This window comes from Lissotriton vulgaris, chromosome 1_2 (genome assembly GCF_964263255.1).
Source record: "Lissotriton vulgaris chromosome 1_2, aLisVul1.2, whole genome shotgun sequence".
Taxonomy (NCBI): domain Eukaryota; kingdom Metazoa; phylum Chordata; class Amphibia; order Caudata; family Salamandridae; genus Lissotriton; species Lissotriton vulgaris.
The window spans coordinates 113741674-113767080 of record NC_141686.1 but is presented as its reverse complement, the minus strand read 5'-3'; the positions used below and the strand labels follow the sequence as shown (position 1 = coordinate 113767080).

General features: G+C 47.2%; 1 protein-coding gene across 3 annotated transcripts in view; it reads right to left on the bottom strand.

Moving 5' to 3' along the window:
- The window catches only part of HIPK2 (homeodomain interacting protein kinase 2), a 305511-nt gene that overhangs the window by 39845 nt on the left and 240259 nt on the right, over positions 1-25407 (bottom strand). For all 3 annotated transcript variants that reach the window (XM_086952951.1, XM_086952954.1, XM_086952953.1), the window contains exons 11-13: positions 14447-14586; positions 5154-5333; positions 616-897 (exon numbers count right to left, since the gene is read on the bottom strand). In XM_086952951.1, the coding sequence (XP_086809077.1) occupies positions 616-897; positions 5154-5333; positions 14447-14586 (602 nt within the window). The remainder of the gene's footprint in view (positions 1-615; positions 898-5153; positions 5334-14446; positions 14587-25407) is intronic.

Here is a 25407-nt window from a genome sequence, read left to right as displayed (position 1 = left end):
TAGGGGAGAACTGTACACATTCCATGAGAGCTGGATGGCCAATAAACACCTACCCTGCAACCAAGCAGTGGCATCTAAAACCAAGAGTGCCACCAGCCACTAGTGCTGGCCATAGAGTACAATGACGGGGGGACTCCAGATCCCATAAGAACACCATTATTGTATCCATCCTCACTAAGCATTCAAACATAGGAGACTTAACCCACTCTAGACATCCGCCCAGAGAAGGCAGCTGAATGGGGCTCCTGCTAATGTCAGATCATGAAGAACACATCTTGCTGCACAGTGATAACACCATACTACTAGCAAAGAGGTTTTTCCACAGCAACAAAATACTTGATGTTACATTGAAACATAAATAGTACATTTTAACAGCATCTCAACCTTTGATAGCTTAACAAACCCTCTTTTAGGATCTGAAGGCTCACAGCACCATAATCCACTCTACCATAGTGGTTACGCTTCTTACCGTTTAGGAGATCCCACTAGTGGCTTTTAGCTGCTTCTACTTTAAGGCATCCTAACTTGTAATATTTCCTATAATCCAGTCCCTCGCTCCTGCCACCAGGGAGATCTTACTTTTCACCTATGATGCATTCTCTTCCCAGCTCTCACCTGGCAGGGGCATGCTTTTGCTCCTCCTCCTCGTCTGTGTCGCTGCTGATGGTGATCACGCTGATGGCGGGGCTGGGAGTGTCCGGGATGATGATGGTCTGTCGCTGGCGCTCCCGGGTGGTGCTGGAAGCCCCATCACCCCAGCCACAGGTCACCGAAGTGGTGCAGACTGGGATGGTTTGTGGCACAGCGCAACGTGGCGGTGTGTTCTCCTTCACGCGCTTAGACCGTTGAGGAGAGCTGACACCGCGGGACGAGGACACTTCGAATGTCGACGTGTTCCTGGGACAAGAAAAAACAAGGGAAAATGAACATCCTAGCTGAGCGGACATCAAGATATCCAAGTAATGTCCCTCGAAAGCACACTGAAACCTGATATAGCAGATCAATCTGCTTTTACTTGCCATATGATTATAAACGCTCATTTATTTATTCTAGGTTTTCTTTTTAGTTTGGGAACTTCAACGCAGGTAGCAGACTTAACTGGGTTTCACCGAGTGTTTAACTATCTTGGCACCCAAATAGCAGAGGAGACATTTGTTTATGTCAGGGTCTCTTAGGTTTATCTCAAGTGTGCTGCCCCAGTCCATTACCCCCCAATCCTGTGCTGCTCATTTTCCTATGCATTCATGTCAGGTATGTACCACACACCTTTACAACCAATCTTCCCTCCACACCCCCATCCATGCAACCATCCCACCAACCATGCACCCACTACTCGCCACTTTATCTTTGTATTCACTCATTCCCCTACTTGTACATACATATACCCTCCCACTTCTGCACACTCACTTCTCCATCCATACACCAATCGCTCTAACAACCCCTTCCCTACACAACCCTCTACCATCCCTTCACATCTCTCCCACTACATCCATCAGATGATCCACCCAACCTCCTGTCGATCCCTGCATCCGCGTATTGTACTTGTTACTCCTCACTGCATCTGTACTAACACAAGATTTCCTTCTTCTTAATCATGACAGCACTTCAGTGGTAGACCCAAAAATCTGTATTGTATCCCAGTATTTGTGCCGCTCTCGCAAACCCCCTGAATGACCTAAGGGTATCCAATATTATGATCAATGAATTAGGTCTTAAAACTCTAGAAAAGCTATTATTGCCGACAGATTGTATTATAGACAGATCTTTGTTGCAGCCAGTATAGAAACTGAAATCTACTGGAGTATCTCAGAGTTTCTATCAATTGGATCCAGTGAGACAGGCACAGAAGTTGTCGAGACATCGCAATAGTCCAGTTCATAGATAGTATGTGCAGTGAAATCTGTTATTTTCATTTATAGAATCATGAAAATAGTGCAGAAATTCTGCTGGTCCTTCCTCTGGGTCTTTAAACCGTGTGAAGGAGTATTGGCTTAATCGTGTGCTAAGCACATCTTTTAATAAGGATTTCACCCTCGTTCGCAAAGATTCATTTTTCATAGTGTTTTGGAAAATGCTACAAATTAATAGGAAAGAGAAAGGCATCATATAGTGGGGGTGGTGTGGCAGTATTAAATGCCCCTGTCTTTGTGATGCCAGAAATGAGATATCTGAAAGGCAGGATATACAATACTCTGGATTCGGTCATGAAGGACCCACGAAGAAGCAGCCATTTTGTCAATTGCTTCTAAATTCACTGTAGGTTTCAACAGTAACAAAAGAACAAAAAGAAGTACATCTTTGAAATTAGTGTAGGGTACAATAAGCCTTGGGATAGACTGCATGGATAAGGCTGTGGCTTATGTGATTTGTTAGCATCTTGTTCTGGGGCACGGCACACCTGATGTGTCAATTCTTGAAAGGCTTGGCTGTCTGACAGCTTACATTATCACAGGCATGTCTTGACATTTATAGACTGATCAGTGTTGACCACAAGCACACTGGTATCCAATACACAAGTATTAGGCTTCACAGAGAGTATGAACAACTAACTACTCTTTAAAAATTATCCATAACTAGCTTTCATCTCATAACCAGACACAAAAGGAAAGATCTCATGAACCACAAACCACTTACTTAAAGCCTACAGTGTAAGAAATATCATCTCACAGTAACTGGTCTGGTGGGCCGTGGGGTAAGATAATGAACCCGGAGGCTACATCAGCACAGGGGCACAATCTGATGGCATCGCAGGAGGAATGTGCATGTGGGTGCTGCAAACCTTATGACTTTACGTCAATGAGTGCCAGTGCACACAAACAAAGCTGAGTGTAATCACAAAGACCCAGAATGTGTCTGATGCTAGGGAAGTGGTGAACATTCAATGAAGTACTTGCAGTGTAGTAAGTAGTTCAGAGTACTTCATTCATATTTATTTGTGGATGGAAGTGCCTTTGTGAAGTACTGCCTACCACACTTCTGCAGCCGCAGAACGTTTGAGGTAAGGGGGAGGTATAAGAAAGGCGGTGAAGTGCACAACACAGCTTGGAAGCGTGAAGTACTGCTGTGCGACAGTGGAGGCTGGTGTACAAATTCAGAATCAGTGGATGCCTTGGGGGAATTGTAGTTTGGATATAAAAGCCTTATGTGTGGGAACTTTAAACATTAAGGGCCAGTGGTATGCATCTGACCGGTTGACTGACGAGCTATTGGTTGATCCAGACTATATAGCAGGCCATGTTTGTAATTTTGGCTTTAGGCCAATCTGTCCAGGATAAGAAACAATGCGATTCAGGCAGTTTTTATAAATCCACTTCGAATCTTAAGAGGAAAGAAGTGGATTCCTGTATGAACCGTGATGTATTTTATGCTATAAGCACAATGTTTGCCCAATAGAGTAACCTTAAAGCTGAAGCAAATCACCAACGACTCCCGCAACCATGAAGGATTGAAAAACACAGAATACACAAGTATTAATTCAGGCGCTTTATGAAACATTGCAGGCTGTGGTAGGTTTAAAAGGGTACGCATAGCTTTGGACTGCGCTCTTTGCCACAAGTTTTTTGATGGACCAGGCAAAATGTCATTGGCATAATCCAACCTAAACCGTACAAGGGCAGGTTCTGATACTCATTGGGGGTGTTCGAGGGACTCACTACATGAGTTCCCCAAGTGTACCCAGCGGCAGGCAGCAGACGTGCAGATTTGAGGTGGTATGAGGAATGAATGATAGAGGTTTATGAAATAAATATAACATGTTATTAATTTAACAATTACTAATGTAGGCTTCCATTCTTGTTACAAAACCTGTCACATAAAAGTACAGCAGCAGGTTATTGCCTATGGAAGGAAAATCAGGACTGTGTTGATGCATCCTTCTCTATAATTGAGCCCAGAGTACCTAAACGGCCAGACATCACCTCACTGCATCCTGAAAATGTCAAGTACACACCTGTGCTGAGTGCAAAAGTGGTCTCTGTAGAAGATGAGCCAAATGGGAAGCCAATGAAAAGAAACCAGGGCGAATGCCACATCTCAGGAGAAGTCCTCATCAACATCCCTACAATAAGCCCTACCAAAGCCACTGGCATCCTGATAAAGAGTAACATTGGCATTTGGATGGGATCATAAGCACTTGCCCTGATGGGGAAATTCTGAGTAAGCGCCCATTAACTGGCCAACAGCAGCATCTTAGTTATCTTAGTTGACCACGCTGGCCTGCCCCTCCAGACCACAATCATCTAGGCATCTGAAAATAGATGCAGTAACCCATATATATATGACCCGCTAAGGCAGTTGTTTATTCTGCACATAATGTTCAACTCGTACTGCTGGCTGAAGGAAACAAAGCCCACAGAAGCACGACTCCTGGCAAGAAGGATGAGAATCCAAAAACAATAGAAGGTTCGGTAAAATACGGACTATCGATGTGGCGAGAGGTGTGGTTCCCGGTAAGTGTTCAGGTCGGCTCCTAGTCAACACTTCAGCTGTAATGGTTACCATATGGCAGGATCGCACTGGAGCACGTTTGATCTAAACTTGCTGCCCAGGATTCATGAGGCACAAATGGGAACATGATCAGGATGGTCTAGAAGCCCACACAACGCTTAACACCGGGTTGGGGTTCACACTCGTACACTCTTTACACCATCACGATCAGACAGCCGCCGATCCGCCTAACCCTGTGCACTGGAGTGATTCCTCTTAATAAACATATGGGATACAAGCGCTGCAAGTGAACAGACAGAGACGTGAGGGTGCCTCATAAAACATGGAAAGAAATATGCATGTTCTGAGTGATAGATGCATTTTAGCACTTGCTAAGAATTACTCAACCGTTGGCACCTAGAGGGTGTGTCTGTTCTACAACCTTTAGGTGGAGTGTCCAATATATCCTACAAGGGCCCCTTTTCACCATTAGCAACCAACTCTGCGATAGCCTTATTTTAAGACACCTGAAGTGTGGCGCAATCATCAGGCATCTTTACAAGTGTGAGTTACTGAACAAGACCAGCCATATTTAACTCCCTGTGCCCCCAAGAGAGAACAGACATATCAAATATCTGACCAATTAAAACGTTTGTTTCATTTTCTCAAGAGGTATCCTTTCTCATTTACTGCCACTGTGATCCATGCTACAAATCTTTAGGACTCACCTGGTTGATGAATGGTGCTGCTTATTCTTCCGGGAAGAGGAAGAGCTGGTCGGCTGCTGCCTCATCACATGTGCCACCCCCACATTTAGAGGCTGAGAGGAGGGAAGAGTGACATGACCTGCCAGCAGAGCAGGCTGTTGCATGATGGGGTTGTAATGTCCACTGTGGGCATGGGTGTTCCTAGAGAGAAAGAAACAACAGTGTTTGTGTTTACTGTCTTCTGACCCTTCTCAATATGTAGAGCTTACACCACCTGGCCTGCCAAATACTACTCTACATTATTATTTCCCTGACCTTAGCCAATCTATTAGTAAACATCCTCCTCCTCAGGTTTGAGAATTCTTGCTAAATCAGTCATTTCAATTATGTTCCAGGAATACAGAACACACCTGGATACTTTTAAAAGACCTCTGCGACGCAGAAAATTGCTCTCTATTGAGAAGGGTCCCCATCTCTCCATTAGGATATTTCCAGAGAATAGAGATTGATTTCCAGTTCACATTTACTAACAGTAACACCCTGGCCATGCCTTATTGGGCTGCAATTCCTTGGCATCAACTTATATTTCTCCATTTATGTCTGCAGAGCAACTGTTACTCTGGGCTCGTGATGCGAAAGTATATGGGGCGAGGGTACTCTAGGTATCAGTCCCAAGGCTTTAAACTCTTGGAAGAAGGGCGATGGCGCTCAACGGAAAGGCTTTCATGCCTTGCATCAATACGTGGGTGAACCTAGGTGTGATGACCCATTGAACACCACATCTATTTTGTCAGCATAGAAAAGTGCTGCGTGTACCTAAATAAGTAAATCATGCTTTAGCGCTATTGCTACGGCTAACTTGTTCTTCAGGATCGGATATCCTGTAAGGTCAACAGATATTCAAAATGTAACAGTAAGGGGAAAAAAGGAATAAATCAGTGTCGTGGCCGAAGATGCTTCAATCCTACAGGATAGTCAGAGTTCCACGGTCCATACAAGCGCGAGCTGAGTGCGAAGAGGGATATTTGCTGAAGGCGGGGTCGTAGCGCAACATATCTGTGTACATAGTTCCAGCACAGAGGATATTGCCAGTAAGTGTAGCTATCTCAGGGGTCTCTCATGTGGTTCCAGCAGGGGGCAACACAGAACACATGCATTTTGCTTAGGGACTGCAATATTTATAAATGCCTTATATATAGAAATACTTCGACTCAAAGGGGCCGATTCACAGAATTAACTTAAGACAAAATCCTAAACTTACTACTTTTGGTATTCACAGAAGTTAGGATTTTGTCTTAAAACAGACTTAAGACAGACTTAAGACAGAATTAAGACAAAATCCTGTCTTAAGTCTGTCTTAAGACAAACTTAAGACAAAATCCTAACTTCTGTGAATACCAAAAGTAGTAAGTGTAGGATTTTGTCTTAAGTTAGTTCTGTGAATCGGGCCCAACGTCAACATTTGTCGGAGCTCAATAGGCAACATAAAGTTGCCGAACTGGCATGAAATTTGATTCCTTTCAAAAAGGTTTATAATAAGTATCTTTGACAGCCAGAGCATGTAACATCTCTCAAATTGAAGCAGTGGAAAACAGACCGCAACATTGATTTGTTTCCATGGAAAGCTGACGCAGTTTTAGGAAGGATAGCTCAACTAACTCTAGAAGCAACTATGTTTCTACGAAATACATTTATATATGATAATAAATCTCAATAATCCCACTTACCATAGCAATTACCTAACGCCATATGCATGCCCTAGCACATAAGGAACCTATCAACTTTGCTTAAGTAACAGTACGAGCTGGAGTCGGAAATGGTTTACCGCTAAGTGGGAACGTTCTCTTAGTAAAGTAACTTTACTTTCATTGTTAAAGGACAGTACCACAGACAGACACACTTCGATGAGAGGTGTCAGTGGCCCCTCCACAAGGTTTGAAAAATATGGCATCACCTTCTGCCAAAACATTTCAAACATTCATTTGTAAAGCCTATTGGCTTTAATGTGCTAACGCATGCAAGCACAGGCATGCACAGATACACAGACTATTCATCCTTACGCAAAGCCAGCCTTTTTCCATGACTCCTATGTCTGTGCCCCAATTCTCAACACAGAGGAAGCGTAAACTACCTGCCTTCCGCCTCAGTCTTGTATGCCCTATTGTGTCTTGAGTCCCATGCAGAACGGATAGAGTATGCCTTTTCACCTAAGTGAGGATCACTAATTTGTAATGTAATCATTCCACTCATACTTTTTATATTATAGACAAGCCACCTGAAATCAGCAACCCCCTACATGGGGTCAACATTTACCAGCTTAAAACATATGTGACAACACTAAAAAACATGTTCCAACTCCCACATACCCATGCAACTCTAATATCTCCAACTCGAGCAGCATTATGCGACAGATGAACACTTCAGCCCACCCTTATCACGCTCTCCCTCCCAAACAACAAATCAGAAAACCTTAATACTACAGAAAACAGAGTGGGTCAGATTTCCGTCTTCTAACCTTCCAGTTCTAAATTGCAACTAGGGGTGAAGCCAAGGAGCCCTGGCACTGCGTCCCTCATCCAAAATTCGCTCCAAATTCTCTCACAGTGAAATAACGCGCCCCAGTGCTACCTTAAACGTTAATGTAGGACACGTCCATTAAAGGTACACCCATCGGAAGACATCTAAGAAATACATTACAGCATTGTTTTCATACAATGTATGGCCTTGTCTGGATTGTCTACAGCACGATATCTGTCTCTTAAGTCACTTTTAAGACAGTAGGTGGCAACAGGCCATCTACTATGCTCTTCTCTAGAGCATGTTTTCTTCTTCGTCATGCCCTCCAGGGAGGATACAGTTCAATCCCAAAAGGCAAACGGGATGAAATTCTATATGTGCTTTACCTGATTTCACGTAGCGTCATTATGGGGGGTCAATCCCAGAGGCTGGTTCTACAAAAGTGTCTTGTGAGCCATGAATGTGTGTATGTATGTATGTGTATATGTATAAATGCATGCAGTATTTCTACTCCGCAAAAAACAGCTAAAAGGCAGCGCAACCTGTACAGGTTAAAATACAAGCTTAAAGTCAACAATGGATAGGAGATGTTGCTGGCTTGGGGACGGATAATGCACATTGAGGTAATGTTCTTTAAAGAGCTTCAACTGTTTCCTAAATTGAGCAGCGTTGGGGTGGTCCTGATGGATATTGGGATGTTGTTTTAGATCCTGGGTGCATTCATGTTTTTTACACTTTTTCTGGATGATTGTGCGCCAAAAACCACCAGAGACAGCGAATTTGTCTACCAGATATCTGGAGGTTCTGGTCATGATGGCTTTGTAAATGAGGCAGCTGGTTTTGAAGACAGTCTGGTATGACAAGGGGAGTCCATCAGGATGATGGTGATCTGATCATATTTCCACACATATGCTGTGACGTGTAGGATACTGGTAAAGGGTGCCAGTGTGGAATGGGAGGCCATCGAGCTGTGCATTACCACCATCCCGATGGGAAAGTTTGAGGGCTTGTTCAGCAGTTTTCTTGTCGCATTCCTGAAGAAATAGTTTCACTTTCTTTAGAAGAGAAAGCTGATATCAGGCCGTGTTTGTTTTTTGGCAATGTTCTCCTTGAGGGAAAGGTTGGTGTCCAGGTTGAATCCAAGTGACTTGGTTTATTGTGAAAGTTAGGGGGAAGCCCTCAAGGTTCATGTCACTGAACCAGGTTTATACTCTTTATTGTTTGTTGTTCTTGGTAAATAACAGGAATACTTTCTTGGTTGTGTTGAGCAACAGGTAGACGTTGGACATCCAGGTCTGGATGATGCGCAAGCAGTGTTTAAGGCACTGGGTGTCTGAAGCAGAGGAGACTTTTAAGTAGAGTTGGGTCTCATCACCAAATTGCTGAACCTTGATACTATTATCTGTTAAGAAGATCACCAAGCAGTTCTATGTAGTGATTAAAGATGACGGGGACAGAATGCAAACGTTGGGAACTCTGCATGTGGTAGAGTTGTTTTGGGACCTGGTGGAGGCCCTGTGAACAAACTGGTGTTTGCTGGAAAGGTAAGAGGAGAAGCGGTAAAGGACATTGCTGATGAATCCTATTCGAGACTCCCGGGTGCATATGAGGGTGGAATTTTCGATTGTGCGGAAGGTAGCTGAGATGTCCACCAATATCATGAGGCAGGGGTCATCTTCAGCTGTGGTCAGAAGGACAGTGTCTGCTTTGTATAAGTTAGCAATCTCTGTGCTGCAGTGTTCTGAAGTTCTGGTTGTCCTGCAGGAGATGATTAGCATTAATGTGATCCTGGAGTTGAACCTAGACTGCCTTTTCAATTATCTTGCCGAAGAATGGTAAGCGAGTGATGGGGTGGTATTTCGCGGGGTCATGGGGGTCTTCTGGGAAGATATCTTGAATGAGGGAGGCATTAACAATAATGAATAAGGGTGCAAGTGTGCCCCAGAAAGAGCTTTGACAAAGGACCATAGAAAGACATTATCTTCATAAGTGGCTGTGAAGCAGTTGACTATGTTAGCGAGATTAGGCGATAATAGGGCTTTGAAGGCTGATCACTGTCAGATACTACAGGAAGCAATGGGCGTCAGAAATGAAGAAAGTTTGGTGAGGTCAAGGTGCTGTCAGATCTTTTGTATTTTTCACTAAATAAGAGGTTGAAGGCATTGCACTTTCTGTGGAGTGAGCAATAGGTGTTTTTGGAAGGGAGTGAAGCTGTGCTTGATCGTCTTGAAAAGCGTTCTGTTCTGTAGTCTCATTCATAGTGTTAGCAAATATGCTTTCTCTGATGTAATGAGCTATCTGCATGTTGCCCACAGTGACTTCAGTATCATGAGACCATAATGAGTTCTGGTTTTCTTCCATTTTCTTTCCTGGATCAGTTATTGTCCGCCAGATCTTTAGGGGCATATTTACAAGCTCCATTTGCCACCACAACGTCACTTTTTCTGACGTAGTGGTGGCGATAGGAGCTTTGCCTTATTCACAAGGCAGCATTAAGCCACTTAATGTGGCTTTAAGCCACCTTGTAAATAAGGCCCCCTTTCACGCTATACTTAGTGGGAAAGGAGTGGGCAATTGGTGTTGCCGTAGCCATTACTCCGCAACACCCATTGATTTTGACGCTTCCCATATTTACAAGGGCAGCGTAAATATCGGGCAGCACCAAAATTAAAACCAGGGAAAACGTGTTTTTGCTGTTTCTATGTGTACAGCGTTGTGCAGCACACATAGAAACAGCAAAAGGCCATTGATTGTTCTTGTGCAGGAAGGTGACCATTCCTGCACATAAACAATCAAAAAAAATGATGATTTGCAACTTCTATGTGTGCTGCATTAAGCAGCACCCATAGAAATTTAAAAATGCAATTTCTGAGTGTTTATGTGCAGGAAGGAACACCTTCCTGCACATAAACAATCTTCCCTTACAACGCAGGCACCCTTGCACTATGGTGCAAGGGTGTCTGCGTTGACGCAAGGAAGCTAAAATTAGTGCCAGCATAGGGGGAAATGTATGGCTGCAAATATGGTGCAGCCCTGCATTTTAGGAGTGGCAGAGCACGGAGTTAAGCCAAGGTGGCTAACGCTGCGCACCTCCACTTCCTAATAAATATGCCCCTTAGAGTACTAGGGTGCTGAAAGCTTTGGCTTGCACATGGATGCACATATACTTTTTCCAAAACGGTGTGGCAGTTGTTTAGAAGAATTCTGGAGTCAGACATCGAGTTGATAGGGTGAGAGATGAGTTCAAGCTTTAGGCTGTCTATGGAGAAGACTTTGAAGGATATGAAGGTATGGTCTTCTCTTTTGTGTTGACCTTAATTTGTTGGTAGGACAGTAAGCAGAGAGAGAGTGATGGGAAAGTGATAGGTTCAATCTAGGAGAATGGGTGGTTTTCATTGAATTGTTGGAGATGTAGAAAAGACAAGATTGCCGATGTGGCCTTCAGAGTGTGCTGGCTCTGAAACATTCTTTACCACATAGCATGTGTCCACGAGGTTGAGGAGGGTGTTTCTTGATTTATTTTTAGCTTGCATTGACTGGGAGGTTGAAGTCATTCGAGAGGGTGGTGTGGGCATATTAGATGGATGAGGTGAAAGGGAGAACTGAGAATTTATCAATGAAATATTTGTTCTGGATGTAGGCCTGTAGATGTGTTGGAACATGGCAGCCTGAGTTGCATAGAGAGCCAATGGCATTCCAGCAGTGCCATGGAGTTGAGAGTCACCTGCTTGCCTAAGGTGCAGGATCAGGAGGACTTATGGATGATGAGGGCTTCTTATAGGCACAGTTCACACAATGAATGCTGTAGCCTGTGGTAGGTAGGATGTCTAGGATATGTGAGGATGTGGATATCACCTATGTTTCAGGGTTGAAGAGGACGTCAGGATTGTGAAATGAGAGGAGCTCTGCGATGCGTGGTGCTTGGAGTACTGAAGAGCGAGTGTTAATGAGCATGAGTTGGAATGTGTGTTGTGTAGTTTGAGGGTGTGGGATATGTAAAAAGTTGGGTCTATGTGTTGTCTGAATGCTGTGTGACTGTTTGGGTCGTCTAGGTCTGGGTGTGATTGAAGGGACTGGCAGTATGTCATGCTGGGTCAGGCACATGATTATATCCTTCTTTGTAAGATTCAGTGAAACAGAGGTTCTTGACCAAGACCTTTCCTTGCCTTTATAAACTCAAACAGATGATACCCTAGTCTGTGGTTGCCTTTAACAAATCCAAAGAGGTGATGTCCTTGTCTGAGTCCACCTGTTGATGGGGACCTCCGAGCAATGGGTTGCCCTGATGAATTGATTGAATTTGGGAAAAGGAAGTAAGTGAAGTCAGTTCCTGCGAAGATGGATGATGAGAAGTATAGCGATGTCACTTCTTTGGAGATGGGTGATGGGAAATAAAGTCCTCTTGACTGGATTCTTCTCTTAGAGATGGGTTTGATAGGAAACTAGTGATGTCACTTCCTATGTAGCTAAATGATGGCTTAAAAATGGATTTCGCACAAGCCAGTGCTGTCACTTCAAGTGAAGATGGATGACGGGAATTTTAGTTATGTAATTTCCTCTGGAGAAGGATGATGGGAAACATGGCTTTGGCAGGAAACCAAAGATATCAATTCCTGTGCAGATGGATTATGGGAAATGCAATCTCACTTCCTCTGAGATGGAGGATGGGAAATGAAGCGTTCTTGTCTGGCAGCTTATTTTAAAGATCGTCTCTAGTGGGAAACCAGTGATGTCACTGCTTGTGCAGATGGATAATGGGAAATGCAGTGATGGCATTTCCTGTAAAGTTGGATGGGAAGGAATGAAATCCTCTAGCCTGGTATCTTCTATCAAAGATGGTCTTTGGCTGAAACCAGTGCTGTCACTTTCTGTGTAGATGGATGATGGAAAACACAATGATATCACTTCTTGTGGAGCTAGATGGTGGGGAATTCAGTCCTTTTACCTTCCTTCTCTTCTTTCAAATATGATTTTGGTGGAAACCAATGATTCTCACTTCCTGTCTAGATGGATGATGGAAATGCTGTTATGTAATTTCCTGTGGAGATGGATGGTTGGAAAGTGTTTCTTGTATACCCTCGAGCGCTTCAGGATTGTCAAATAACATTGACATAAAGGTATACAAAAAATACTTTATATGCAATTTTCAGTCCTTTTACGTATTCCTAGGAACCGAACATTATTTGTCCATGATCTGTGTTCCAGACTGCATAGCTTGACATTGAGCCTTTTTTAGGTCTCGCGCCTAGCGTTGCAGTGCGCAGCACTTCTCGCGCAGTGAGACTTCATGTAGGGGCTTCTGAAAGCTGACCAGACTCTTGTGCGTGTGCTTTTTGATTATTGTTACAGGCTATTGGCTTTTGCATGTGTCTTTTTACCAAAGACAGCACGCAATTGGTCAAAGGCGGGTGCATGTCCCACCTTTGTCAACAAATGCAACCGCCCATGGCCTATAGGTGTCTGTTACGCGCAGCAGCTGCATCTGGTTTTAATTATAAACATGTGTTTATAATTAGCACGTGTTCGCTCCCTCGCCCCCGCTCCTCTGTGGTGCGCGGGCACCACTGGTTTCAATTCAGTGCTGGTATAGTCAGTAGACATTTAAAGCCGGAGTAATGCCAAAATGCTTTTAGCTGAGGATGGCGTTAAACAATCAACAGACAAAGCTATTTCATAGACATACAGGTTTATTAAAACAAACCTATAAAACAAGCCTCCAGACACAATCGCATGTTTCTCAGCATTTGCCAACCTAATTCCTGCAGAACGCACCTGAAGGGATTCCACACCCCCCTCAATTGTATTAGACCTGCCTGTTTACCAGCAGCAAGGTCAGGGGGGCAAGGGAAGGCACGCAACGTTGTTATCTCCAGCCAGCGTTGGCAGATGTCTCATTAAAGGAATGCATGGAATTCTACCTGTGCACGCGCTCACGTGAAGGGCGCTTTACTCAGTACAGCCATGTTTGCATCAATTTCCATCCAAGCAGTTAGCAGGCGAACACAGCGAACTCTGTAGCTCTGATAGTGAGTTGTACAGTGCTGCGAGGTGTAAAATGCACAACCCCCCCCTCCAGTACCATGCAATTACAAGGCAAGCTCCTTTGCAAACATGTGAGTAAATAGAAATACAGTGTATAGTACCACACAGAATTACCTGTTCTGCAGGTTTTTACACACACACATGTACCTTCTTAAGCTTAGAAGGTGGTAAGGGACCTGATATGAGGCAGGGCAGGTGGAAAGAGGGCTGGGGGTTTGTGTGTCTGCTGCTTTTCCAGAAAGGCCAAACAAAACACGAATTTGCAATGCAATAGGTCTATCTTTTAAGCAAGTTTGAGCTATTGACATTGCAAATAACAATGCCTTTATTTTTGTTTTTGTTTTAAAAAGATAAATAGAAGGCATTGTCATTTACAATGCCAATAGCTTAAACTCGCGTAAAGGCGAGACCTATCACATTGCAAATGCTTGTCTGTGTTATTTCATTGACCAAGGCACTATGACTGGTAGCTGCATCTTATTTGGCCATCCAAAATAAATCTTTCAGCTACATGTTCATTGGCAGCAGTGTTCACTTTCATGCTAATTTTATTTAATGGATGCCATGGCAAAACTTTATTCAGTTATGTTTTTGCTTGCATTAGCATAACTGATAAATAGAGACAGTGGGTTGTCAAGGGTTACATAGTGATAAAATGCTGACAAGGAGGCCTGTGTGACATATGATGAGGCCCTGAACTTAATAATGAGGCCCTGAAGAAAGATGCATAAAAAACAGAAGAACACACTCATTACCTCCAGTCTGACAGCTGCTGAGTTCCTGCAATGGACTCTGGGATTACTGCTGCATGTTGGACAGAAGTGTGTGCAGCCACTCCAGTCAACTGCTGCCAAGTTGGGGGTAGCAGAATCTGCTGGGTACCACTGGGCCAAGCCTGCGGTGAAAGAAAATAATAGGTTAACAAGTTATAACAATATGAAAAGGTCCATATTATGCTTTCTCGAAAACATTTCTTATAAACCCATAGGTACCTGCATGACTAAGGGAGTGACTAATTCTAATACTGAATGAGCCATCTCTACTACCTTCAGATATGAACACTGTAACAGAAAAGATGAATGAATCAATACTAGTGGGGGGTTGTACCAACACTCACATCAAGGAGGTGGGATCATTTACAACACAATTTATAACAAATGGCCAGCAAACCCAACTCCAATACCAAGGAACTTGGCTTACAGTGACAACTAGAGGCTGGTCAAACTCTACAACTGAGGAGTTGCAGCAATTATCACTGAGGTGTTGGCTGACTCCACCAAAGTGGACCAAGGCTGAGTCTAACATTGAGGAACTTTATCTTCCGAAGGAGGAGATGCACTAACTGTACCACTGAGGAGCGGAGACAACTAGAGCATCAAACAATAGGCTCATAGTACCTCTGTTACACTCATTCATTCTTGCCCCTGCGGCCCTCATTACTTTCTCTTACTACTGCTTACTCCAGTATTCGAATTTTCATACATTCACATGTTTGAATCATTCCCCGTTGTCAAGATGGGAGTGTCCGGTACATTTAAAAAGTATTGTCACAATAGACATAGAAGCTAGAGGCCTTAGGCCTCATTATTTAGTAACATATCTAAGTCCTTATTTAAAAAGGACCAAACTTAAGGAAAAAAACAATCACCCTCTAGAACCTTCCTGAAAGGAGCTCCAGTCCCTCAGATTTTCAACCGCACGTAGTGCTAGGGAGTCTCCACTGAGCTCTGCTCAGGTTTTTTCCTCATAACTTTTGAAATATTCTGGTCTTTAGTTTTTCTCTTGTATTCAAGGTATTTTTCAACTATAATTCCTTTCCCTGGGTGAATTCCATAGATTTTTCCATGTCAAACACATCTCAAAAAGGCCTTTTTAGGCCCTGTGGTACCTGCAGAAAGTAAAGACTGCACATCGATGACCCCCATAAAGACTGCCTTTATCCTGATCACAAACCAAAGGACTGTAAGGTATGTCACACCGTTTCGTCAAAGACTTTAAAGGGAGGGGAGGCTGTTATTATGGCTGCAGAGGCTTAAAGACAAGGAGGACCCAGTATCTCCTGAGGAGAGCGAAAGTTCCTCAAGATCCTCCTCAAAGACACCTCAAAAAACATCACTGGACGTCTCTCTAGGTCATTCCTCGCAGCAACCTCCAAAGCAGACACACAAAAAGTCTTCATGGGCTACTAAAAAAAAAAGATCTGCCTTCCAGAGCGTTTCCTTCACATCAGAGTTCGATTTCTGTCAAAAGATCACTGCAGAAATCAGCTTCGACCATCCTACTCCTCGTGTGAAGATAAAACATACTTTTAAGAAACCTTCCTCAGCCCCGTCGACAGACAGCTCGGCGACGGCAGTACCAACGACGACAAGACCTTCACTGACTGTTGCTGGAGTAACTTCATCAACAACAACCGTCGCCACGGTTTCAGTCTCATCGGCGTCAATTTCACTGTCGACAATGTCTTTGTCGACGAGTCAGGGTCCTTTGTCATCGACGATAAAGATATCCAGAAAGTCGCCGTCGTCGAAGATTCCAACAACGAAGATGACGCCGAGTGCTTCATCCATGGTTTTGCCTGCGTTGGCGACGAGTCTACCGTCAACGACTCTCTTGTAGATAAATTCTCCCATTGCATCATCGACGGCCTCGACTACGAGAGATGCATCGTGAATAACGGTGTAGTCATCTATGCCAGTTCAATCTGGGACATTAACACCAATGCCCAGCGACGATCCCTCGACGACGGAATGTGCACCGAAAATAACCTCCTCGACGGCGGCTGAGGTAAGGGAGCGGAGGACATGGCGTGGGGTGGAGCGGTGACGTGAGGAGCAGCGGACAGGCCAGCGGCGGTGCGAACAGCGGACAGGCGGGAGGAGCGGCGGCTGAGGTAAGGGGACCCATGTCTGGGCAGGCGGGGGACGGGCTGCTGGACAATGTTGGGGCGGGCGGGGGTAGGGGAAGCCTGTTGCTCCCTGGCAAGGTCGGGACGGGCTGCTAGTTATATATATATATATATAGTTCCAATCCTTTTTCTGCAAATTCTAAAACAGGCACCGACTCCGTGGAATAGTGATCAAAGATTCTGTTTTATTCCAAAAACGACCAGATGCGTTTCGGCGGACAAGTCCGCCTTGTTCACTACATCTGTGTTCACCAAAGTAATGAGCATTTTTATAGCGGTACAGAGGACCCACAAGCCAATCAGGTGGGTTGGCAAGGCAACATGTGGGGTGGTGATAGACATGGAAAAGTTTGTGTGTTAAAAATTCACGTCATCATTATAACATTGAAATCATGTAAATGAAAACATACATTAAATTGCTTTTAAAATGACTGCGTGTGCTTTTTGCGATCATTTGTGTTTGGTAGCTGTCTAGTGCAATGTACAATTACTCTCTCATGTGGCATTGTTTCAGAATTTTATATATATATTGCTTTCACAACTGCTCTCACTCCCTCACCTTGCTCTCACAACTGCAGACTCTCACCTTGCACTCACAACTTCAGACGCTCATCTTGCTCTCAGCACTGCAGCCCCTCCCCTTGCTTGGACCACTGCAGACTCTCACCACCGCAGTCCCTCCACTTGCTCACACTACTGCAGCCTCTCATTGTGCTTTCACGACTGCAGCCCCTCCCCCTGCTCTCACCATTGCAGCCCCTCACCTTGTTCTCACCACTGCAGTCCCTCCCTGTTGCTCTCACCATTGCAGCCCCTCCTTTTTGCTCTCACAACTGCAGCCCCTTCCCTTGCTCTCACCACTGCAGTCCCTCGCCTTGCTCTCCCCTCTGTAGCCACCCCCTGCTCTCACCACTGCTGCCCTCCCCTTGCTTCACCCCTTCCCTTGCTCTCACCACTGCAGCCCCCTTTGCTCTCCCCTCTGTAGCCACCCCCTGCTCTCACCACTGCTGACCTCTCCTTGCTCTCACCCCTTCTCTTGCACTCACCACTGCAGCCCCCTTTGCTCTCCCCTCTGTAGCCCCCCTGCTCTCACCACTGCAGCTCCCTTTGCTCTCCCCTCTGTAGCCCTTCTGCTCTCACCACTGCAGCCCCCTTTGCTCTCCCCTCTGTCGCCTCCCCCTGCTCTCACCACTGCAGCCCCCTTTGCTCTCCCCTCTGTAGCCCCCCCTGCTCTTACCACTGCAGCCCCCTTTGCTCTCCCCTCTGTAGCCCCCCTGCTCTCACCACTGCAGCCCCCTTTGCTCTCCCCTCTGTAGCCCCCCTGATCTCACCAATGCATCCCCCCTTGCTCTCCCCTTTGTAGCCCCTTGCTCTCACCATTGCAGACCCTCCCCTTGCTCTCACCCCTTCTCTTGCTCTCACCACTGCAGCCCTCCCCTTGCTCTCACCACTGCAGCCCCCTTTGCTCTCCCCTCTGTAGCCCCCCCTGCTCTTACCACTGCAGCCATCTTTGCTCTCCCCTCTGTAGCCCCCCCTGCTCTCACCACTGCAGCCATCTTTGCTCTCCCCTCTTTACCCCCCTGCTCTCACCACTGCAGCCATCTTTGCTCTCCCCTCTTTACCCCCCCTGCTCTTACCACTGCAGCCATCTTTGCTCTCCCCTCTTTACCCCCCCTGCTCTCACCACTGCAGCCATCTTTGCTCTCCCCTCTTTACCCCCCCTGCTCTCACCACTGCAGCCATCTTTGCTCTCCCCTCTGTAGCCCCCCTGCTCTCACCACTGCAGCCATCTTTGCTCTCCCCTCTGTAGCCCCGCCCCTGCTATCACCACTGCAGCCCTAGCCAACGGCTCACCACAGCCACCCTCTCCTGTTCTTACCTATGATGTCTTCGCTGTTCGCCTTGTCATGAGAGTGCATTCGCTAATACACCCCTGTCTCACCTGCCTCACCTGCCTCCTCTTCTCTCTAACTAGTAGCAACTCTTCTTTCTCATTGAAACTCCCTTCTGTGCACGTAGCCTCTTTTTATTTTTCCCACTCCCTCGTGTTCTTCACTCCTCACACTTCATCTCTCTACTCAGCAAAACATTTCTCGCCCCTCACAATCTCTGTGCCCCTCCCTTGCCCCCTCTCGGAGCCGCACATTCATATCCGGAGCAGAAACTTCATTATCTCCACGGCTTCCAAAGAGGATAAAAACCACAACGGGGCTCTGGTCTAAAAATACAATTGTCTTGGAATTTTCCGCATTCCTGCATCAGAAGAAAGGCTGCCTGTTTCCCCTTCCGTCCCCGCGTCTAAACCGCCTCTGCAGAGCCTGGCCGCCGGGCCGGGGCTGACTCACGGAGACCCACGCGAACCCTCCGCGCTAGAAATAGTTCTGGTGTGTTAAATTAGCGCTCGCTCATTCTCCAGAAATCCGTGCACGCCTGGGCCGAGGCTGACTCGTGTCTCATATCACTGGTGCACGTATGGGCCGAGGCTCACTCGTGTCTCATATCACTGGTGCACGTATGGGCCGAGGCTGACTTAGTACTCGCATCAATGGTGCACGCATGGGCCGAGGCTGACTCGTGTCTCATATCACTGGTGCACGCATCGGCCGAGGCTGACTCGTGTCTCATATCACTGGTGCACGCATGAGGCCGAGGCTGACTCGTGTCTCATATCACTGGTGCACGCATGAGGCCGAGGCTCACTCGTGTCTCATATCACTGGTGGACGCATGGGCCGAGGCTGACTCGTGTCTCATATCACTGGTGCACGCATGGGCCGAGGCTCACTCGTGTCTCATATCACTGGTGCACGCATGGGCCGAGGCTCACTCGTGTCTCATATCACTGGTGCACGCATGGGCCAAGGCTGACTCGTGTCTCATATCACTGGTGCACGCATGGGCCAAGGCTGACTCGTGTCTCATATCACTGGTGCACGCATCGGCCGAGGCTGATTTAGTACTCGTATCACTGGTGCACGCATGGGCCGAGGCTCACTCGTGTCTCATATCACTGGTGCACGCATCGGCCGAGGCTGACTCGTGTCTCATATCACTGGTGCACGCATCGGCCGAGGCTGACTCGTGTCTCCTATCACTGGTGCACGCATGAGGCCGAGGCTCACTCGTGTCTCATATCACTGGGGAACGCATGGGCCGAGGCTGACTCGTGCATCATATCACTGGTGCACGCATGGGCCGAGGCTCACTCGTGTCTCATATCACTGGTGCACGCATGGGCCGAGGCTCACTCGTGTCTCATATCACTGGTGCACGCATGGGCCAAGGCTGACTCGTGTCTCATATCACTGGTGCACGCATGGGCCAAGGCTGACTCGTGTCTCATATCACTGGTGCATGCATGGGCCAAGGCTGACTCGTGTCTCATATCACTGGTGCACGCATGAGGCCGAGGCTCACTCGTGTCTCATATCACTGGTGGACGCATGGGCCGAGGCTGACTCGTGCCTCATATCACTGGTGCACGCATGGGCCGAGGCTCACTCGTGTCTCATAACACTGGTGCAACGCATGGGCCGAGGCTGACTCAGTACTCGTATCACTGGTGCACGTATGGGCCGAGGCTGACTTAGTACTCGCATCAATGGTGCACGCATGGGCCGAGGCTGACTTAGTACTCGTATCACTGGTGCACGCATGGGCCGAGGCTGACTCCTGTCTCATATCACTGATGCACGCATGGGCCGAGGCTCACTCGTGTCTCATATCACTGGTGCACGCATGGGCCAAGGCTGACTCGTGTCTCAGTATCACTGGTGCACGCATGGGCCAAGGCTAACTCGTGTCTCATATCACTGGTGCACGCATGGGACAAGGCTGACTCGTGTCTCATATCACTGGTGCACGATTGGGCCGAGGCTCACTCGTGTCTCATATCACTGGTGGACGCATGGGCCGAGGCTGACTTAGTACTCGTATCACTGGTGCACGCATGGGCCGAGGCTGACTCGTGTCTCATAACACTGGTGCACGCATCGGCCGAGGCTGACTCGTGTCTCATATCACTGGTGCACGCATCGGCCGAGGCTGACTCGTGTCTCATATCACTGGTGCACGCATGGGCCAAGGCTGACTCGTGTCTCATATCACTGGTGCACGCATGAGGCCGAGGCTCACTCGTGTCTCATATCACTGGTGGACGCATGGGCCGAGGCTGACTTAGTACTCGTATCACTGGTGCACGCATGAGTCGAGGCTGACTGTGTACTCGTATCACTGGTGCACGCATGGGCCGAGGCTGATTTAGTACTCGTATCACTGGTGCACGCATGGGCCGAGGCTGACTCGTGTCTCATAACACTGGTGCAATGCATGGGCCGAGGCTGATTTAGTACTCGTATCACTGGTGCACGCATGGGCCGAGGCTGACTCGTGTCTCATATCACTAGTGTACGCATGGGCCGAGGCTCACTCGTGTCTCATAACACTGGTGCAATGCATGGACGGAGGCTCAATTAGTCCTCATATCACTGGTGCACGCATGGACCGAGGCTCAATTAGTCCTCATATCACTGGTGCACGCATGGGCCGAGGCTCACTCAGTCCTCATATCCCTGGTGCACGCATGGACCGAGGCTCAATTAGTCCTCGTATCACTGGTGCACTCATGGGCCGAGGCTCACTCAGTCCTCATATCACTAGTGCATGCATGGACCGAGGCTCACTCGTTTCTCATAACACTGCAATATGCATGATCCGAGGCTCACTCAGTCCTTGTATCACTGGTGCACGCATGGGTCGAGGATCACTAAGTCCTTGAATAACTGGTGCACGCATGGGCCGAGGCTCACTTAGTCCTCGTATCACTGGTGCACGCATGGGCCGAGGCTCAATTAGTCCTCGTATCACTGGTGCATGCATGGGCCGAGGCTCACTCGTTTTTCATAACACTGCAATACGTACGGTCCGAGGCTCACTCAGTCCTTGTATCACTGGTGCACGCATGGGCCGAGGCTCACTCAGTCCTTGTATCACTGGTGCACGCATGGGCCGAGGCTCACTCAGTCCTCGTATCACTGGTGCACGCATGGGCAGAGGCTCAATTAGTCCTCGTATCACTGGTGCACGCATGGGCTGAGGCTCACTCGTTTCTCATAACGCTGCAATACGCACGGTCCGAAGCTCACTCAGTCCTCGTATCACTGGTGCACGCATGGGCCGAGGCTCACTTGTTTCTCATAACACTGCAATACGCACAGTCCGAGGCTCACTCAGTCCTTGAATCACTGGTGCACTTATGGGCCATGGCTCACTTAGTCCTCCTATCAATGGTGCACGCATGTTCCGAGGCTCACTTAGTCCTTGTATCCCTGGTGCACGCATGGGCCGAGGCTCACTTAGTCCTCGTATCATTGGTGCACCCTTGGGCCGAGGCTCTCTTAGTCCTCGTATCACTGGTGCATGCATGGACCGAGGCTCAATTAATCCTCGTATCACTGGTGCACGCATGGGCCGAGGCTCACTCGTTTCTCATAACACTGCAATACGCACGGTCCGAGGCTCACTCAGTCCTTGTATCACTGGTGCACACATGGGCCAAGGCTCACTTAATCCTTGTATCACTGCTGCATGCATGGGCCGAGGCTCACTCAGTCCTCGTATCAATGGTGCATGCATGGACCGAGGCTCACTCATTTCTCATAACGCTGCAATACGCACGGTCCGAGACTTACTCATTCCGTGTATCAGGGGTGCACTCATGAGCTGAGGCTCACTTAGTCCTCGTATCACTGGTGCACGAATGGGCCGAGGCTCACTCAGTCCTCGTATCACTGGGGCACGCATGGGCCGAGGCTTACTCATTTCTCATAACGCTGCAATACGCAATGTCCGAGGCTCACTCAGTCCTTGTATCACAGGTGCACGCATGGGCGGAGGCACCCTCAGTCCTTGTATCACTGGTGCATGCATGGGCCAAGGCTCACTTAGTCCTCATATCACTGGTGCACGCATGGGCCGAGGCTCACTTAGTTCTCGTATCACTGGTGCACGCATGGGCCGAGGCTCACTCGTTTTAACTCTGCAATATGCACGGTCCGAGGCTCACTCAGTCCTTGTATCACTGGTGCACGCATAGGCAGAGGCTCACTCAGTCCTCGTATCACTGGTGCACGCATGTGCCAAGGCTCACTTAGTCCTCATATCACTGGTGCATGCATGGGCCGAGGCTCATTTGTTTCTCATAAAGCTGCAATACGCACTGTCCAAGGCTCTGTCAGTCCTCGTATCACTGGTGCACACATGGGCCGAGACTCACTCGTTTCTCATAACGCTGCAAGACGCACAGTCCAAGGCTCACTCAGTCCTGTTATCACTGGTGCACGCATGGGCCGAGGCTCACTCGTTTCTAATAACACTGCAATACCCACAGTCTGAGGCTCTCTTAGACCTTGAATCTCTGGTGCACGCATGGGCCGAGGCTCACTTAGTCCTCGTATCACTGGTGCACGCATGGGTTGAGGCTCACTCATTTCTAAAAACGCTGCAATACGGACGGTGCGAGGCTTAGTCCTTTTATCACTGGTGTACGCACGGTCCGAGGCTCGCTCAGTCCGTGTATCACTGGTGCACGCATGGGCGGAGGCTCACTCATTTCTAATAACGCTGCAATACGCACGGTCTGAGGCTCTCCTAGACCTTGTATCACTGTTGCACGCATGGGCCGAGGCTCACTCAGTCCTCGTATCACTGATGCACGCATGGGTCGAGACTCACTCATTTCTAATAACGCTGCAATACACACGGTCCGAGGCTTAGTCCTTTTATCACTGGTGCACGCACGGTCCAAGTCTCACTCAGTCCTCCTATCACTGGCGCACGCATGGGCCGAGGCTCACTCAGTCCTCAAATCACTGGTGCACGCATGGGCCGAGGCTCACTCAGTCCTCGTATCACTGGTGCACGCATCGATGCCTCATCAGGGGTTGTAAGCGATATATAAAAAATTATACATTAGGCTGAGCCTCATTTGTTTCTCATAACGCTGCAATCTGCATGGTCCAAGGCTCACTCATTCCTAGTATCACTGTTGCACGCATAGGCTGAGGCTCACTGGTTTCTCATAACGCTACAATACGCACGGTTTGTGGCTCACTTAGTCTTTATATCACTGGTACAAGCATGGGCTGAGGCTCACTCAGTCCTTGTATCACTGGTGCACGCGTAGGCTGAAGCTCACTCATTTCTCATAACGCTGCAATTAGCACGGTCCGAGGGTCATTGATTCTTAGTATTACTGGTGCACGCATGGGCCGAGGCTCACTTCTTTCTCATAATGCTGCAATACGCACGGTCAGAGGCTCACTCCTTCCTAGTATCACTGGTGCACGCATAGGCTGAGGCTCACTTGTTTCTTTTATTTTTTATTTATTTTATTTTGAAAGGTTTATATAGCGCAAACAAAATCTTTGCAGATAACAGAGCGCTTTACAAAGGCATCAATGAGTGGTAGGGTGGGTACACGGGGGAGCATAGTTAGGAAGGTAAGGTGAGGTAAGGTAAGGTAAGGTCAATGCAAGTAGTACAAATAGGGGGATCAGGGACAGTCAGGTAGGTCAAAAATACAAGTAAAACACAGGTGCCTAGGAATCAAACAAATAGTACAAAACGACGCAAAGACTTAAAAGCTCAAGAGTAGTAGTTCAAGTGTATTTAGCCATGAGGATAGCTTTAACTTCTTTTTTAAAAAGAAGAGTGGAGGAGATGAGTCTGGTTTCAGGAGGGAGTGAGTTCCAGATCCTAGACGCCTTTCCTGAGAGGGAGCGTTTGTAAGTTTTTTCCTTCCGGAATCTTCGAGGCTTCAACAGAAGATTGTTTGTACTTTTGGTGGTTCTGGACCCGCCGGATATTGTAAACTTCTGAGTGAGGTAGCCGGGTGATTTCAGGTGAATAGCCTTGTGCGTCATGCAGGCAATTTTCAGCTGTATTTTGGCTTCAAAAGGTAGCCAGTTCAGGGATTTAAAGTCAGGGGAGATATGTGAGTGTTTTTAGATCCAGTGATGAGTCTCGCTGCCGCATTTAGTGAAGCTCTTAGGGGTGCTGTTGTAGTTAGGGGGAGACCACAGAGGGCGATGCTGCCATAGTCTATGCGAGGGATGACTAGTGCTTGTACTGCAGTTTGGAAGTCCTTGGCTGGGAGGAAGGGTTTAAGTTTCCTCAAGGTATTTATTTGGAAGTTCGCTCCCTTAGTTGCCTTGTTGATAAGCTGCTGCATGTTGAGATTTGCGTCGAGTGTTATGCCTAGAGATTTTGCTGAGTCCACGATGGTCGGTTGGACATTGAGTGCAGTTAGGTGCTTAAGCCAGGTTTGAGTGGTGGAGATTTTCGCGGGAGGAGAGATTAGAAGGAACTCAGTTTTCATAGCATTGAGTTTGAGGTGGTTATCGGCCAGCCAGGATTGGGTGTTTCTGATCGTTGAGTTCAGACGCATAATGTCTTTGGGGGATTGTAGTTTGAGATATAGTTGCGTGTCATCGGCGTACATGTGAAAGTGAACATTGGATGTTTGTAACAGGGTGGTGAGAGGTTCCATAACTAGGTTGAACAGGGTAGGGGATAGGCAGGATCCTTGGGGGACACCTAACGAAACAGGTATTGGAGCGGACATCAGGTTGTTGCTCTTGAATTTTTGAGATCGGTTGTGTAGAAAGGAGGTGAACCACTGAAGAACAGTCCCAGAGAGACCCATTCTTGTTTTTAGGAGTTCGAGTAAGCTCTCATGTTTCACAGTGTCGAATGCTGAAGAGAGATCAAGAAGGATGAGGAGGCATGTATCATTTTGATCTAAAATTTG